General features: G+C 42.6%; 1 protein-coding gene across 1 annotated transcript in view; it reads right to left on the reverse strand.

Moving 5' to 3' along the window:
* LOC145348613 (uncharacterized) overlaps positions 1-19,157 on the reverse strand; it is a 28,724-nt gene that overhangs the window by 8,728 nt on the left and 839 nt on the right. The window contains 2 exon segments of the mRNA XM_080196789.1: positions 9,433-10,573; positions 18,855-19,017. Of these exon segments, the coding sequence (XP_080052915.1) occupies positions 9,433-10,125 (693 nt within the window). The 5' untranslated portion in view covers positions 10,126-10,573; positions 18,855-19,017.

Below are 19,157 nucleotides of genomic sequence, written 5' to 3' on the forward strand. Positions count from 1 at the left end.
CAGTTAGGTTGACTGGCCATGCTAAATTGCCCCTTAGTGTCAGGGGAGATTGGCAGGCTAATACATGGAGTTACAGGAATAGGGCCTGGGTGGGATTATTGTTGGTTCAGGCTTGATGGGCCAAATGGCCTATTTCTGCACTGCAGAGATTCTATGATTTGCCTCAACCAATCCCTGTGGATTTCTTTGGAAAGAATCATAGAATCCCTGCAATGCATAAGTAGGCCTTTTGGCCCATCGAGTCTGCACCAACTCTAACAAAGAGCATCTTACCCATGCTTACCCTGCACCCTATCACCATAACCGCACACATTTACCCTGCTAACTCCCCCTCACCCTGTACATCTTTAGACACTAAGGGGCAATTTACCATGGTCAATCCATCTAGACTGCAAATCTTTGGACTGTGGGAAGAAACTGGAGCACCTGAAGGAAATCCATGCAAAGACATGGAGAACATGCAAAATCCACACAGTCATCCAAGGCCGAAATCCAACCTGGGTCCCTGGCATTGTGAAGTAGCAGTGCTTCCACTGTGCCACCCGAAGATTCTCCTGAATTCTGCACTGGATTTATTATTGACTCTTGCAGGTTTTTCAGAGACTAAGTAATGCTGAAACTTAAGCTGATACAAAGATTCGTGAAGTCAGTATCCTAAGTAAAGATGTATATCTATTTGACCAACGATTTTTGGGACAGATAGCATTAGACAGTCCAATACCTCTCTAATAGAGAAGACCCTGAGCAATCTAATACCATTCTAAAGTTACAATACATTAGACAGGATGATTACACATTTTTAAATTCACTTTTCCTGCCTTCCCATTAGTTATAAACCAGTCATCATTAGTACAAATCAATCATTGTTAACAACTGTCATAAACCTTAGCCAATTACATTCTACCCTCTGAAATCATGATATATCATTGATCTATAGAATCCAGATGCTTCTTCCCCCTGTTGCTTAGCAACCCGATGCTTAGTTATAGAATTCAAAGGTGCTGTTCTCACCAACTCTCAATTATGTCAATGATCGAGTCAGACAGTTGAAATTCCCATGTCTGAGAAGCACTGTATTATCAGTACAAATTGAACAGCTCTACTCATTCAATAGCTTTGAGAACCCATACTGTCCGTAAGTTATACTGATAAGAATATACACATTCTGTGGTTACATTGCTCCAAAGAATGTGTTTCGTGGCACCAAGTCTTCATCCTGTCATGCTGTTGGGCAGCCTGCTTTTGGCTAAAGTGCACAATATTACTTTAAAAATACATTTTAAAATCCAAAATACATGTTTAAATCAGAAATATCTGTTCAAATCTCTTGTTTAAATCTTGGTTATATACTATACGGACAGTACCTTTGTTAATCTGTAAGTCTGATCTGGAGTCATTTCATTTAGAGCTAGTATTAGTAGTGTCTTAAATCCCTGATTATTTGAGTGGTTTCTCTAGCATTGATGATCCGAGGATCTCTTCCACACTCAGGAAAACATTAGCCATTGAAAGAGCCATTTTTCCACAAAGCACTCGCTATTTTAACTAAATGAATGCAATTGAAAAGAAAACACCAACACTCAACATTCTCTGTTTTATAGCTTTTAATCCCACAAGAACTCCCATTTTTTTGTTAGTGTACCAGCGCAAAAACCACAAAGTATGTTATGAAGCAGCAAAAACCGCACATTCTCCCCTTGTCTGCGTGGGTTTCCTCCGGGTGGTCCAGTTTCCTCCCACGTTGTAAAAGACATGCTGGTTATGTGCATTGACCCGAACAGGCATGGGACTGTGGTGACTAGGGGAATTTCACAGTAACTTTGTTGCAGTGTTAATGTAAGCCTTACTTATGACTAATAAATATACTTCTACTTTAACTATTTGCTAATTTGGCATTGTGAGGTTTCACCCCAGGGTGATTCTACTGACAAACTGGGAAGCTTTTTTCAAAAAACTTCAGATTAATCTGTCTTTATCAAAACAAACTTTAGTTTAACAATGCCGTTTAATTATAATGAATGAAGTAGTTTAACTTTTGCCAATTGAAATATTTATATATGACAAGATACAATGCTTAATTTCTAACGAACATCAAGCAAGATAATGTGCTGCTTATGACTCTTGACTTCCCAGATAGACCGTAGATGAAGCTTGGAGTAGACCTCTTCACTTCCACTGGAACTGATTATCTCATCACGGTTGACTACTATTCAGACTACTGGGACTTAGATCAGCTGACATCAACAACTACCAGTGAGATTACAGAAACCCAAACATGGAGCTCAGGCATTTACAGTTGTGAGGTATCAACAAAAACTTGTGGGTTTCTCAAACAGCAAGCTATTGGAAGTAGATTAGCAGAAACATTGAGGAGAATGAAAGAGAATTTCTGAGAACTTGGCATGCCTTTCATTAGGTCCTAAAAGAAGTGATGTATAAGGAAACTCTCGGGTGGTAAGAAGTAGAACTGAGCTGATAGCACAAGTAATGCTGAACATCAGTTCTTGCTTTGTTTAATACTTTCATATACAATAATGTTTTATTTTGATTAAAAATGTGAAATCTAGAAACATAGGACAGTACAGCACAGTACAGTACAGGCCCTTCGGCCCTCAATGTTGTGCCAAGCTATGTCCAAACCCAAGATCAAGCTATCCCACTCCCTACCATTCTGGTGCGCTCCATGTGCCTATCCAAAACTGTTTGAAAGTTCCAAAAGTGTCTGACTCCACTATCACAGCACTATCACTATCCACACCTCAACCACTCTCTGAGTGAAGAATCTACCTTGGACATCCCTCCTAAATCACCCACCATGAACATTATAGTTATGCCCCTTAGTAACAGCTACATCCACCCGAGGAAATAATCTCTGCACATCCACTCTATCTATCCCCCTCATCATCTTATAAACCTCTATTAAGTCACCTCTCATCCTCCTCTGCTCTAAAGAGAAAAGCCCCAGCTCCCTCAACTTTTCCTCATAAGACCTACCCTCCAAACCAGGCAGCATCCTGGTAAATCTCCTCTGCACTCTCTCCAATGCTTCCACATCCTTCTTATAGTGAGGTGACCAGAACTGCACACAATATTCCAAACGTGGTCTCACCATGGTCCAGTATAGTTGCAGCATAACCCACAGCTCTTAAACTCAGCGTTTTATAAGGTCCCCCATGCAAAACTTCTTGAGAAGGTGAGAGGGCATGGTATCCAAGGGGGTTTGGCCTTGTGGATCCAGAACTGGCTTGCCTGCAGAAGGCAGAGAGTGGTTGTGGATGGGTCTTTTTCTGTATGGAGGTCAGTCACCAGTGGAGTGCCCCAGGGATCTGTTCTAGGACCCCTGCTGTTTGTCATTTTCATAAATGACCTGGATGAGGAAGTGGAGGGATGGGTTAGTAAGTTCGCCGACAATACGAAGGTTGGTGGTGTTGTGGTTAGTCTGGAGGGACGTCAGAAGTTGCAGCGTGACATAGATAGGATGCAAGACTGGGCGGAGAAGTGGCAGATGGACTTCAACGCAGATAAATGTGTAGAGGTCCATTTTGGCAGGACCAATGGGATGCAGGAGTACAATATCAAGGATAGGAGTGTTGAAGAGCAGAAGGATCTTGGGGTCTGGGTCCATAGGACTCTTAAATCGGCCTTGCAGGTGGAGGATGTGGTCAAGAAGGCGTATAGCGTACTGGCCTTCATTAATCGAGGGATTGAGTTTAGGAGTCAGGAGGTAATGCTGTAACTTTATAAGACCCTTCTCAGACCCCACTTGGAGTACTGTGCACAGTTCTGGTCGCTTCACTACAGGAAGGATGTGGAAGCTATTGAGAGGGTGCAGAAGAGATTTACAAGGATGTTGCCTGGATTGAGAGGCATGCCTTATGAAGATAGGTTGAGGGAGCTAGGTCTCTTCTCCCTGGAGAGACGAAGGTCGAGAGGTAACCCGATAGAGGTTTATAAAATGTTGAGAGGAATAGATTGGGTGGATTCTTGGAGGCTATTTCCCAGGGCTGAAATGGTCGCTACGAGAGGACACAGGTTTAAGATGCTGGGAGGCAAGTACAGAGGAGATGTTAGGGGTAAGTTTTTCACTCAGACGGTGGTGAGTGAGTGGAATCGGCTGCCGTCAGTGGTGGTAGAGGCGAACTCGCTGGGGGAGGAGCAGTGGAGGATCTTTAAGGAGATCTTTCTTGGTGCTCAGCAGAAATTTATTCCGATGGTCAAAAAGGACTGTAGGAGGAGAGGTAATAAGCCGTGGATAACGAAGGAGGTGAAGGAAAGTGTTAAATTAAAAGCGGAGGAATTTAGAGTAGCTAAGAGTAGTGGGCGAGAAGAGGATTGGGAGAGGTTTAAATGTCAACAAAGATTGACAAAGAAGTTGATAAAGAAGGGTAGGAGAAACTATGAAGCTGGGCTAGCGCTTAATATAAAAAAGGATAGCAAGAGTTTTTATAAATATATAAAAAGGAAGAGGCTGGCTAGGGTGAACGTTGGTCCTTTAGAGGATGAGAAAGGGGACCTAGTGGTAGGGGATGGGGATATGGCTCAGGTATTGAATAACTTTTTTGTTTCTGTCTTCACGGAGGAGGACGTGAATAATTTGCCAGGTGTTAGTGATGGAAAGGTGGTAGGACTGGAGGGTCTTAATGACATTACTGTTACTAGAGAGGCGGTGCTCGACAGACTGGAGGGGCTGATTGTGGACAAGTCCCCAGGACCGGATGGAATGCATCCGAGGGTTCTGAAAGAAATGGCGGAGGTGATAGTGGATGCCTTGGTGGTTATTTTCCAGACGTCGCTGGATTCCGGGGAGGTGCCGGAAGATTGGAAAACAGCTAATGTTACGCCGTTGTTTAAGAAGGGTGCCAGGCAAAAGACGGGGAATTATAGGCCGGTTAGTTTAACGTCTGTGGTAGGTAAAATGTTAGAATCTGTCATTAAGGAGGAAATTGCGAGGCATCTTGAAGGCAATTGCTTGATAGAGCGGACGCAGCATGGTTTCATTAAAGAGAAGTCGTGTCTGACAAATTTACTGGAGTTCTATGAGGATGTGTCTAGGGCGGTGGATAGAGGAAAGCCGGTGGATGTGGTCTTTCTGGATTTTCAGAAGGCGTTTGACAAAGTACCTCACAAGAGGTTATTGCAGAAGGTCAAGGGACATGGAGTTGGGGGTAGGGTGTTAGCGTGGATAGAGGATTTGTTGTCAAATAGGAGGCAGAGAGTGGGGGTCAACGGGTGCTATTAGGATTGGCAGATGGTGACTAGTGGAGTGCCCCAGGGGTCGGTGCTGGGGCCTCAGCTATTTACCATTTATATAGATGATCTGGAGGAGGGAACCGAGTGTAGGGTGTCAAAATTTGCTGATGACACCAAGATTGGGGGAACGGCAAATTGTGCGGAGGGTGTGGAGAGTCTGCAGAAGGATCTAGATAGGCTGGGTGAATGGGCCAGGAAATGGCAAATGGAATTTAATGTTGGCAAGTGTGAGGTGGTCCACTTTGGTAGGAAGAATGGTAGGAAGGACTATTACTTACGTGGCGAAAAACTGCAGCAGGCGACGGTGCAGAGGGACCTTGGGGTCCTTGTGCATGAGTCGCAAAAACCCAGCTTGCAGGTGCAGCAGGTCAGGAAGGCGAATGGGATGCTGGCCTTCATAGCGAGGGGGATTGAATATAAAAGTAGGGAGGTCTTGCTGCAGCTGTACAGGGCATTGGTGAGGCCACAGCTGGAGTATTGTGTGCAGTTTTGGGCGCCGCACCTGCGCAAAGATATTTTGGCCTTGGAGGGAGTGCAGAGGAGGTTTACTAGGCTGATACCGGAGTTGAGGGGGTTGAGCTATGAGGAGAGGCTGAATAAACTAGGCTTGTACTCGTTGGAGTTTAGAAGAATGAGGGGAGATCTCATTGAGACGTATAAGATGATGAATGGGATGGATAGGATAGAGGTGGAGAGACTCTTCCCGCTCAAAAAAGACAGTAGGACTAGGGGGCACAGCCTCAAGATAAAGGGGGGGCGGTTTAGAACGGAGTTGAGGAGGAACTTCTTCACTCAAAGGGTGGTGAATCTCTGGAATTCTCTGCCCATTGAAGTGGTGGATGCTGCCTCGCTAAATATTTTTAAGACGCGGGTTGATGGGTTTTTGATAAGAGAGGGGATTAAGGGTTATGGGGAGAGGGCGGGAAGGTGGAACAGAGCCACGACAGATCAGCCATGATCTTATTGAATGGCGGGGCAGGCTCGAAGGGCTAGATGGCCTACTCCTGCTCCTATTTCTTATGTTCTTATGTCTTTTAAAAGACTTCTGGATGAGTATATGGGATCTAATGGGATTGGGAGTTACAGATAGTTCTAGGGCTTGGTAGGTATAGATGTGATCGGCGCAACTTGTGGGCCAAAGGGCCTGTTTGTGCTGTAGTGTTCTATGTTCAAACCCCACCCCCCTTAATAAATGCTAACACACTATAAGCCTTCTTTATAGCTCTATCCACTTGAGTGCCAACCTTCAGAGATCTGTGGATGTGAACCCCAAGATCTCTCTGTTCCTCCACATTCCTCAGAACCCTGCCATTGACTTTGTAATCCACATTCAAGTTTGTTGTACCAAAATGAATCACCTTACACTTATCAGGGTTAAACTCCATCTGCCACTTTTCGGCCCAGCTTTGCATTCAATCAATGTCTCTTTGCAGCCCGCAAGAGCTCTCCACCTCATCCACTACTCCAACAATCTTGGTGTCATCAGCAAATTTACTAACTCACCCCTCAGCTCCCTATTCCCAAGTCATTGATAAAAATCACAAATAGCAGAGGACCCAGCACTGATCCCTGTGGTACATCACTGGTAACTGGCCTCCAGTCTGAAAATTTTCCCTCCACCGCCACCCTCTGTCTTCTATGAGATACAGTAAGAAGTCTCTCAACACCAGGTTAAAGTCCAACCAGTTTATTTGATAGTAATCCCACAAACGTTCGGAAACACTATCCCTTCATCAGGTGTGTGGAAAGTTCTGATCAGAGAAGGGCACATAAAGGCACACACAGTTTACAGAATACGAATTAGAATGCAAGTCTTTACAGCTAATTACAGCTATTCAAGTCTTAAAGGTGCAGGCGTGAGTGGAGATAGCATTAGGCATGGGTTAAAGAGATGTGTATTGTTTCCAGACAGGACAGTAAGTGAGGTGTTGCACGTTCAGGCAAGTCATGGGGGTTACAGATAGTGTGATATGAACTCAAGATCCCGGTTGAGGCTGTCCTCCTGTGTGCGGAACTTGACTATCAGTCTATGAGTCTATCTTGGCTATCTATGAGACAGCCAGTTACTTATCCAATTGGCCAAATTTCCTTCTATCCCACACCTCCTTACCTTCTTCATGAGCCTACCATGGGGAACCTTATCAAATGCCTTATTAAAATCCATTTATGCAACATCAACTGCCTCCTCAAAGAATTCAATCAAATTCAAATCAATCAAATAATTCAACCAAATCTGTTGATTAATCATGGGGCGTTCACATTTCTCTTCAACAGTTATTGGTTCCTAACAAGATCATCACTGTTCACAGACTGGCTGCCACTTTTCTTGTATTACAAGACATATTATACTTCAGAAAGCATTTAATTCCTTTCCAATGCCTTGCATTCATGAAAGTTGACATATAAATTCAATGTTTATTTCCTAAGGAATCATTATGGTTGGTCCATAGATCCAGACCACTGGATCTCTGTAAACATTGAAGGGTTTGTATGATGGAAACAAGCTCCATCCTGTGTCATTGAAGTTCGATGTCATTTCTGACCAATGGAATTGGGAACCAAACACCCGTCACCTGAAGAGGATCTGGCTCACTTTACTAATACACACATTCACATCAGTGGAAACTCTCTTAGAATATTACAGATATAAGTTTCTTCAAAATCCCTGTGCTTTAATCTGGCTTCCGATTCCACTTCTCGTGTCCTTGTGGGAGCTATGTTCCAGCTGCACAGAAGCTCTGTTTAGACCCTGTGTTCTGGGCACTGCACCTTAGGAAGGATATATTGGCCTTGGAGGGAGCGCTGCATAGATTCACCAGAATGTTCCTGGGACTAGAAGTGTTTTCTACATTACAATACTGTCAAAAGTTCAAATGGTATAATTAGTAATGGTGTGATGTGGATGTCCTGAGGTTGTAAAATATGCTCTAGGAATGCAATTATTTCTACTGGCAGATAAATATTCTGACTGAAGGGCAGCACAACGGCACAGTGATTAGCACTGCTGCCTCACGGCACCAGGGACCTGGCTTCAATTTTGGCCTCAGGTCACTGTCTGTGTGGAGTTTGCACATTCTCTCCATGTCTGCGTGGGTTTCCTCCGGGTGTCCCGATTTCCTCCCACAGTCCAAAGATGTGCTGGTTAGATTGATTGGCCATGCTAAATTGCCCCTTAGTGTCAGGGGGATTAGCAGGGTTACGGGTATAGGAGCTGGGTGGGAATGTTGTAGGTGCAGACTCAATGGGCTGAATGGCCTCCTTCTGCACTGTAGATTATATGATTATTATTATGATTAAAAGGGTTAAATTATGAGGACAGGTTGTACAGACTGAGCTTGCTAATATCTGGCATGAATTTCCTGTAGAAATCATTCATGCCCAGGAATCTCATCACTTTTATTCTCATTGACGATACTGGTAAGTCCCCAATAACTTTTGTTTATACATTTCATTGGGCCAACTTCCATGTCAATTGTATGGCCTTTTGCAAATCCACTTTTAGCCAGATTTACCACAAGCTTCCTGTAGTTGAACAAACAATTATTTTAAATGTTTCAACTTATCTTTCCACATCTGACTGAAAACCACCAGATCATCTTTGTATACTGCGCAATTATTTAACCCAGAAATGACCTTGTTGGTTTGTGTTTGGAATGTTGCCGGCACATTTTTCACTCCAAACAGCATGACTTTAAACTGATATAGAGCATTTGATGTCACAAAAGCTGAAACTACTTATAAAGGAAGATACTAGTATAAAATTGATGATCCCACCTTTTCAATATTGTCTTCTGATAGAGGAATGGGATATGAATCTGCCTTCATAACGACACTGATTTTTCAAGTCACTGGTGTGTACCATCTGGTTTTGGTACCATCACTATGGGCGAACTCCATTTGCTGCAACTCACTTCAATTTTATCCTCTTAAGCATGCTTTCAATCTCCTTCTGAACCTCTGCCAACTTCAGATTTGAGTGTTTATATGGATGTTGCTGAACTGGAATAGCATTTCCTATATCTACATCATGCACAATTACTTCAGTACTTCAGCATACATATAGCTCTGTGTGATTGCAATAAGCCTTTCAGCTCATTTGATTTTCCTCTGGAAGTTAATTTTTCCCAATTTCTGATTACTCAGTATTTCATGATCATTGCTGTATGAGACTCAGTAACATGCCTCACTTTGCTTCACCGTGGTGTGAATGCGCCGGTGTTTCAACAGGCCTGATTTCTGCGCAAAGCCCTTATTACATACGTCACACTTAAACGGTTTCTCCCCAGTGTGAATGTGATGGTGTTGACGAAGTTTTGATGGTTGGAGGAATGATTTCTTACACACGCCACAGGTGAATGGTTTCTCCCCAGTATGAATGTGTCGGTGTTCACGGAGTGCCGATGAGCTGCAGAATGATTTCTGACACACTTCACAGGCGAACGGTTTCTCCCCAGTGTGAATGCGTCGGTGTTGCACGAGTGCTGATGACCGCGTGAAAGCTCGGTCACACAACTCACACCTGAAGGGATTCTCTCCTGTGTGAATGCTCTGGTGCATTAGGAACTCTGTAGATGTTGAGAAAGATTTATCACAAAACTCACACTTGAAGGGTTTCTCCCCTGAGTGAATTGTCTGATGGACCTGGAGGTTCCATAATTGTGTGAAGGCTTTCCCACACACATCACAGCAGAATGGCTTCTCCCCAGTGTGAATGCGATTGTGTCTCTGCAGCAGTGATGATTGTGAGAACGATTTATTGCAAATCTGACATGTAAATGGTTTCTCTCCAGTGTGAGTGCGTTGATGGTTGCGAAAGTGGAATGAGCTCGAGAATGATTTGTTACACAACTCACACTTGAACAATTTCTCTTCCATGTGGTTATCCCTGTAGTTACAGCTGGTACAAATGAATGAGTGGAGCTCTCAGATGTCTCACTCTTGAACAACTTCTCACCTCTAAGAATGAGTCAGTGCTTCATGCAGCTCGATGAATGATTGAGGCTCTCACCATATGTGCTGTCCACTTGCACTTCTTCCCAGTCTCAACCTGACAGATCAGCAACAGCCAAACATTCATAGAGGTTAGTTCTGATTGAAGGTTTCAAATCAGTGACCAGTGTTAGATCTGATGATATGACAAGACTCCCAACATGACTGATTTTCAGATGTCAATTTCATTGCTCAACCTTCTCTGTGTCCAGCAATGCTGTGAAGGGACTGGATGTGTTCCCACAGTTTTGCAGTTGTCCCTTGGGTAATGGACAGAATCTATCTGTGGTGTCTATTCTCTCTGTATTCTCTTGTGCAGTATGTTTCAATTCTTCTGTAAAAAAGGAAAAGGAAACATGATTTCCTCCAACTCCTTCTACTTTATTGCTAAAGAAGCTGACTCAACAGTTTGAACTGTTCTACAGTGACTGCTAGTCTGCTATCCTCCTGTGAGGGAATCAGATACAAGTCCTTCTGTTTTCCTCACTTGTCACATACTCTATGTTCCAGCAGGGACACAGGCTCCTAGTGACCAGGAGCAGGCAAAGTGGCTACATTCTTTCCTCTGCCCTGTCACCAACAATCTGTCCTGATTGCTCCACACCAATGCTATAGCTCAGAATGCCCAACAATGTCTCTACTTTCTCAAGAGGCAAAGAAAATGTGGCATGTCTGCTATGACTTGCACCAAAACAAAGCATCCTTTCTGGATGTTTCACAGCTTGGTATGGCTCCTGTGCTGACCAAGATTGCAAGAACCTATAAAGGGACGTGAATATATCCCAGTCAGTCTATTACCCAAACCAGCATCCCATTCACTGATTGTCTACATTTCCCACTGCCTCGGAAAATTAACCAGCATAATCCAAGGACCCCACGCACCCTCTTCCACCATCCTCCATTGGAGGAAGATACAAAAGTCTGAGATCACATACCAACGAACTCAAAAACAGCTTCTTCCCTGCTGCCATCAGACTTTTGAAGGGACCTACCTCATATTAAGTCAATCTTTCTCTACACCCTTGCTGTGACTGTGACACCACATTCTGCCCTATGTACTCAATCAATGGTATGTTTTGTCTGTATAGCATACAAGAAACAATACTTTTTACCATATACCAATAGAGGTGACAATAATAAATCAAATCAAAGTCAAATCAAATCCGTCATCTTCCCAGGCACTGTGGGGGCAATCATGCAGAGTGTAAAATGGTTTACTGTTGTGCTGGCAAAGACCAGATTTCCCCTTTGGTATGTGTTTAATATAAAAACACTTAGGTGAAATGGTAATTCAATGGAACTTTGGACAACTTTTTCTCTGGACTGGAAGTGCTAGTACAACGAACAAAGAACAAAGAAAATTACAGCATAGGAACAGGCCCTTAGGCCCTCCAAACCTGTACCAACGTGCTACCCGACTTGACTAAAACCCCTTACCCCTTCTGGGGACATATCCCTCTATTCCCATTCTATTCATGTATTTGTCAAGATGCCCCTTAAAAGTCACTACCATATCCACTTCCACTACCTCCCCCAGCAATGAGTTCCAGGCACCCATTACTCTCTGTGTAAAAAAATCTGCCTCGTACATCTCCTTTAAACCTTGCCCCTCGCACCTTAAACCTGTGCCCCCTAGTAATTGACTCTTCCACCCTGGGAAAAAGCTTCTGACTATCCACTCTGTCTATGCCTCTCATAATCTTGTAAATTTCTATCAGGTCATCCCTCAACCTTCGTCGTTCCAGTGAGAATAAACTAAGGTTCTCCAACCTCTCCTCATAACTAATGTCCTCCATATCAGGCAACATCCTGTAAATCTTTTCAGTACCCTCTCCAAAGCCTCCATATTCTTCTGGTGGTGTGGTGACCAGAATTGAACATTATATTCCATGTGCGGCCTAACTAAGGTTTTATAAAGCTGCAATGTGACTTGCCAATTTTTAAACTCAATGCCCTGGCCGATGAAGGCAAGCATGCCGTATGCCTTCTTGACTATCTCCTCCACTTTCAGTGACCTGTGTACCTGTTTACCTAGATCTCTTTGCCTATAAATACTCTTGGTTTCATTGGTCAGAACATTGAAGACAGGAGTTGGGATATCTTTTTGAAGTTGTACAAGACATTGATAAGGCCACACTCGGAATACTGTGTGCAGTTCTGGTCACCCAATTATAGAAAGGATATTATTAAACTAGAAAAAGTGCAGAAAATATTTACTAGGATGCTACCCGGACTTGATGGTTTGAGTTATAAGGAAAGGCTGGATAGATGGGGACTTTTTTCTCTGGAGCACAGGATGCTGGGGGGTGATTTTAGAGAGCTCTATAAAATAATGAGGGGCACAGATCAGTCAGATAGTCAATATCTTTTCCCAAAGGTACGGGAGTCTAAAACTAGAGGGCATAGGTTTAAACTGAGAAAGGAGAGATACTAAAGTGTCCAAAGGGTCCTTGTTTTCACACAGAGGGTGACAAGCTGCCAAAGATAGTTGTAGAGGTGGGTACAATTTTGTTTTTAAAAAGCATTTAGATAGTTACATGGGTAAGATGGGTATAGAGGGATATGGGCCAAATGCAGGCAATTGGGATTAGCTTAGGGGTTAAAGAAGAAAGGCAGCATGGACAAGTTGGGCCGAAGGCCTGTTTCCATGCTGTAAACCTCTATCATTCTTAAGGGTTCTGCCATTCTGCCACTTACTGTATAGTTCCTATCTGTATTAGACCTTCCAAAATACATTACCTCACATTTGTCCAGATTAAACTCCATCTGCCATCTCTCCGCCCAGGTCTCCAACTGATCTATATCCTGCTGTATCCTCTGACGGTCCTCATTGCTATCCGCAAATCCACCAACCTTTGTGTCGTTTGCAAACTTACTAATCAAAACAGTTACATTTTCCTCCAAATAATTCATATATATTACAAACAGCAAAGGTCCCAGCACTGATTTCTGAGGAATGCCACTTGTCACAGCTAAGGAAAATATTACTTCAGTGTAACTGATTGAAAGGTTCTGGTTTATCCTAGGAAATTAGATCTCTGCACTCACTCAGACTGCACAATCCAAATTCAGTTATCAGATACAGCACTGGGCAAAACTATCAAATTCAAGCCCAGGCTTCTGGAAAAGGCCTAGGCCTTCAAGTAAAATTTTAAAGACATTTCAATGTGTTTCAGCCTCTTCCAAATAATTACACCTCACCTTCTCATATTCAGTAATGACCCATCAACAAATCTGAGCCTGTAAATCAGAAAGGAAATGCTTCCAATAAACACACTCAATATCCAGCACAGCTTCAAACAGCTCAAAGCACCAAGTAAACAGGTCTCTCACCTGGATCTTCTCACAGAGCATAACGGGCATTTCCACACCTGATTCCCCATAGGGTAGTCAGACATTGCATAATATCCATAATGTTCAATGTAATTATTATAAATTCTGCTCCTTCACTCACCATCTCCTCACTTGGTTTGCAGTCCCTACAGGAAGTGAAGCAGCTGTGAAAGAGGAAGAGGAGAGAATGGGCAGAGTGGGTGGGCTCTCTGATTGACCTCTCGCATCAAATCATTCATACAGCCATTCAACATGTGAGACGTTTAACAAATCATTCTCACAGTTATCAAACCTCCACACACACCAATGCACTCACACAGGGGAAAAGCCATTCACTTGTGAGGTATGTGATGAAGCATTCACAATTCCATTAAACCTCCGCACACATCAACACATTCACACAGGAGTAAAACCATTCATGTGTGAAATGTGTGGCAAATCTTTTTCAGTGTCATCGATATTCCACAACGTATTCACATAGGGGAGAAGTCATTCAGGTGCGAGGTGTGTGACAAATCATTCATGGCTTTATCGACTCTCCACAGACACCAATGAGTTCACACAGGAGCAACCATTTACATGTGAAGTAAGTGACAAATCATTCTAGATATCGAGGAATCTCCTCAAATACCAACATTCAGGCAGAGGAGAAATCATTCACATGCAAAAATGTGATAATTCCCTTTTGTTATCATCAAGGCTCCATATGCACCAATGCAATCACACTGGGAAAAGACCTTTTACATGCAGAATGTGTGACAAACCATTCTCACGTTTGTTGTCTCTCTGCAAACACCAATACATTCATACAGGAGGAAAAATGTGTCGAGTATAGGGCTAACGGGAGGACTTTGAATAGTGTGGATGAACAGAGGGATCTAGGTGTATGTGTACATAGATCCCTGAAAGTTGGGAATCAAGTAGATAAGGTTGTTAAGAAGGCGTACGGTGTCTTGGCGTTTATTGGTAGGGGGATTGAATTTAGGAGTCGCAGCGTCATGTTGCAACTGTACACTACTCTAGTGCGGCCGCACTTGGAGTACTGTGTGCAGTTCTGGTCCCCGCATTACAAGAAGGATGTGGAGGCTTTGGAGAGGGTGCAGAGGAGGTTTACTAGGATGTTGCCTGGTATGGTGGGGAGGTCCTATGAGGAGAGACTGAGGGATTTAGGGTTGTTTTCGTTGGAAAGAAGGCGGCTAAGAGGGGATCTTATTGAAACATATAAGATGATTAGAGGTTTAGATAGGGTGGATAGTGATAGCCTTTTTCCTCGGATGGAGAAAGCTAGCACGAGGGGGCATGGCTTTAAATTAAGGGGGGGTAGCTACAGGACGGATGTCAGGGGTAGGTTCTTTACCCAGCGGGTGGTGAGGGATTGGAATGCCCTGCCTGCTGCAGTTGTAAATGCGTCTAGTTTGGGGGCGTTTAAGAGATCTCTGGATAGGTTTATGGACGAAAAGGGATTGGTATAGGCTAGTGGGTCATTGTTTTTGTAACTGGTCGGCGCAACATCGTGGGCCGAAGGGCCTGTTCTGCGCTGTAATGTTCTATGTTCTATGTTCTAAACCATTTATATTTGAGATGTGCGACAAATTGTTCAGAGTTATGTCACATGTCAGACATACTCACACATTCACACAGAAGAGAAACCATTCATGTGTGAGATGTGTGGCAAATTATTCTTGCTGTCATCGGGCCTGCTCATACACCAATGCATTCAGACAGGAGAGAATTATTTGTGAGGTTTGTGACAAATCATTCGTGCTGCCATTAAGCCTCCTTGTGCATCAAGGCATTCACATGGGGAGAAACTATTTACATGTGAGGTGTGTGACAAATCATCTCGATATCAGGGAATCTCCACATACATCAATGCATTCATGCCGAGGAGAAACCACTCCCATGCAAAGTGTGCATGAAATCATTCTCACAGTTGTCTAACCTCCATACACACCAATGCATTTACACAAAAGAGAAACCACTCAAGTATGAGATGTGCGACCAATCATTCACAACTTTATCAATCCTCCACAGACACCAACACATTCACATGAGGGAGATACTATTCACGTGCAAGGTGTGTGATCATTCATTCGCTACATCAACAAGTTTATGTATACACCAAAGCTTTCTCAGGGGAGAAAACATTCACGTGAGCTGTGCAAAAAAAAAATTTAAGCATCAGAAGATCCAAACAGGGAGTAAATGTTTCAGTGACAGGTTTATGATAACGCTTCAATTTTGTTTTCAGCTCTCCTGGAACAGCAGAGGTATCACACGGGGGAATACTCTACAGGTTTGATGTTCAAGTGACAGTTTTCACCAAATCACCTGAAGCACCAGTAGATTCTCACTGGGGAGAAACCATTCAGGTGTGAGCTGCGTGAGCAGGTTTTCACACAGTCAGTGTCTCTCCTGGTCCATCAACACACTCACACAGAACAAAGAACAAAAACAGCCTGGGAAACAGGCTCTTCGGCCCAACGAGCCCACGCCACCATTTTAACATTACAAGTCCCCCCTCACACCCATGACCCTTATCTATGCTTATGGCATTCCACATTGAGGGAAAACTAATTTAGGGACAATTTATTACCACCAATCAGGGAAGAAGCCCTGCTGGTGTGTGTAAAGGGGAATTCTGTTTTGATGGCCGGATACTTTGGAAAGCAACTTTGATAAGTAAACTCTTGCAAAGGTAAACAAACTGTCTGTAAAGTGTAAAAGAGTTTTATTTTTAAAACTAGGTTTATTAAAACATAGAAATGCAAAATGAAAACATACAATAGACAGACAAACAAAGAAGGGGAAATCCAAGATAGGCTCAGTGACACAACAGTATCACTGAGCTTTTCCGCAGATCTCCATTTTTGTGCCACAAACTTGAGCAACTATACAATTTAGTTATCTTTAGATACAACCCAGCAATTAACATGATCTAATTTAATATTCAACTTGTCAATCTATTCACGACAGCATTCTTAAATCAAATCAAAATCAATTTGACACCTTAAATAGTAGTTTGCCATTTGTTTATTCAACTGTCAGAAGCATACTCCTCAAATAAAATGGCTTCCTGGTTGCTTAGTAATATAAAACTATAATTTTTATTTATTCAGCATTTTATGGGGCAGTCAAAACTGGTTCAACAGCTAGATGAGGACCCAATCATTTGGCAGAATTCCCAGGTTCCCAAATATTTGTTCCTTTAAACAATGCATGATTTCATAACTATTACCAAATTCAAGTTACATTGTAGCAGAATTTCATGTTTTAGCTAATTTACTGACACAATCAGTCCTTGAATTTTACAATTTAATATTGGCAGGCTTCTTAGCTTAACATTTATTTTGAAAATATTATTTAAATGCTCATTTTATTCTAAAACCTTATATTAAAATATTAACTGCTAGATACTTAAGTTGTGTATTCTGTGATTAAATATTTCCTTCATCAGTGTGAATTCTGTAAGTCTTCAAACAATTGTTGAACCTCCTGGCACATCAGTGAACTCAAATTCAGTCTAATTAATCCAAAATGTGGACTGCCAATCTGTCATCAGAATGTGAATCTCTACACAAGCTCACTGTAAAAGATGTTCAGTGTAACTGGACACAGAACGAGAAGCGACTTTCACATCAAACAATTTGTGACAAGGCCAGTGCTGAGATACTATGATGTCAATGATGAAGTCACCCTGCAGTGGGATGCCAGTGAAACAGGACTTGGAGCTACCCTCATGCAGCAAGGATAACCAGTTGAATTTGTATCCAGGGCATTAACACACACAGAAGGATGATGCTATGCACAGATTGAGAAAGAGTGTTTTTGCTTGTGAGCATTTCAACCAGTACCTGTTTGGGAGAGAAAAAGTAATGGTACAGTCTGACCACAAGCCCCTCTAAAGAATCTTCCTCAAAGCACTTCTATTTGCTCCAAAATGTTTACAAAGGATTTACTTAATTTGCAGAGATATCATTTGTAAGTGATGACCTGACCATTTTAAAGATTATGTGCAACGTATGTACAGGGTCAGACAAATCTGGAATGGTCTAGAAAGAACAGAGTTTCTTTGCTTCAAGTATGATCATTTTCTTTATGAATCATTTACGTGGAGTAAATTGCAAACAAGAAGGGGGATTTGTAGGATTGTGATCCCCTCTGCTGGTCTTTTACTAAACATAACATCCAGAAAGCTCCATGGACATAAACACTGCAGACAAACAGTCCAAACATCAACACACAGAGGCAAGGTGTACTATCAGGGGTTAATCTACGAAGTACATTAATACTGAAACCAAGTTAGTATAGCGTAAAGACATGGGGATATTATCATCTCAAAGACACAAAGCAGTGGTCAGACAATCCAGTTAAAGCTGAGGAGACCATCAGCTGTGTCCAACCAGAATGTTGCCAGAAACTATGCTTTTATATTTTCAATAAAGTTTTGTAATAAAAAGGCCAACACCATAAGGTTTGGACTGCAGTCACCAAAGCAAGTCAGAAAGGGTCAACCTCATTCACTGACATACCACTCATGCCAGAACTATCAACCATGCGGGGAGTTTTAAGTATCAGCCAGATTGGAAGGATAGTGGGGTAAGATTTAAGGATAGTTTAAACGTAACAACTAAATCCTGAGGGGATTTCCGTTGAACTGGTTAAGGTTTAGCAGTAATATGGGGGTTTTGTCTGAGATTTTTCAGTGGAGGATTTTATTAACAAGCCAAAGCTTTGAATGTTGTATGGCATCGTTATATCAGTTTAGAGTTCTTGATTTAGGGTATTGGGGGGTGTTTTTTGTTAATAAACACATTGCTAGTTGAGCCTAAAAGCCTGTGTCTGTGTAATTTTGCCCTTTATAACATCCGAATGTCAAGAACTGACAAGGTAAACAGAGCATGCACCTCTTACAGATGTGACCACTTCACTATACATGCTATCTATGAAGATCTCATCCTTGCAGATGCTCTAATGACCCCAGTCACAGTTCCAATTCCTAAATATGGATTTTGAGTAGCTGCAAACAGAGACACTTATTGCGCACATTGTCATTTTGGTTACTGGAAGTGTCCCCGGCTTCCCACACCACACAGGTGCATTCAACATGGTGAAGCTCCTCTGCTATGACTTAGATTACTCCCTGTACTTCCTCTAGTTTAAGAAATCTTAATATACACTAGGGACCTTATTTCTTACAGTTTAAACACTACTTAATCTGAATTAAAGACCAATTTTTATTTTATGAACTGGACAGTAGAAATATATCAGTTCCTGCTTACCAAAACTGCCATTCCTCATATGCTGGCTCCTGTTCCCACTCTGTTCTCTGGCTCTCCTCAATCTTTAGGGCCATTGATTCTCTCATACTATCAAATGGCAAAAGCAAAGAAGCATCTCTTTCTCTTCCTCCCCAAACTCATTAATCACTCAACGTCCAACATTCTTTTCAAAGAACAAAGAACAAAATCAGCCCGGGAAACAGGCCCTTCGGCCCAACGAGCCCGCGCCGCCATCTCAACACCACCAGTCCACCTCTCTACCCACAACCCCTGTCTAATGTTTTATGGCCATCCAGATTGAGG

The sequence above is a fragment of the Carcharhinus amblyrhynchos genome, chromosome 9 (genome assembly GCF_965287045.1).
Source record: "Carcharhinus amblyrhynchos chromosome 9, sCarAmb.v2.hapA, whole genome shotgun sequence".
In the NCBI taxonomy this organism is placed as follows: Eukaryota; Metazoa; Chordata; class Chondrichthyes; order Carcharhiniformes; family Carcharhinidae; genus Carcharhinus; species Carcharhinus amblyrhynchos.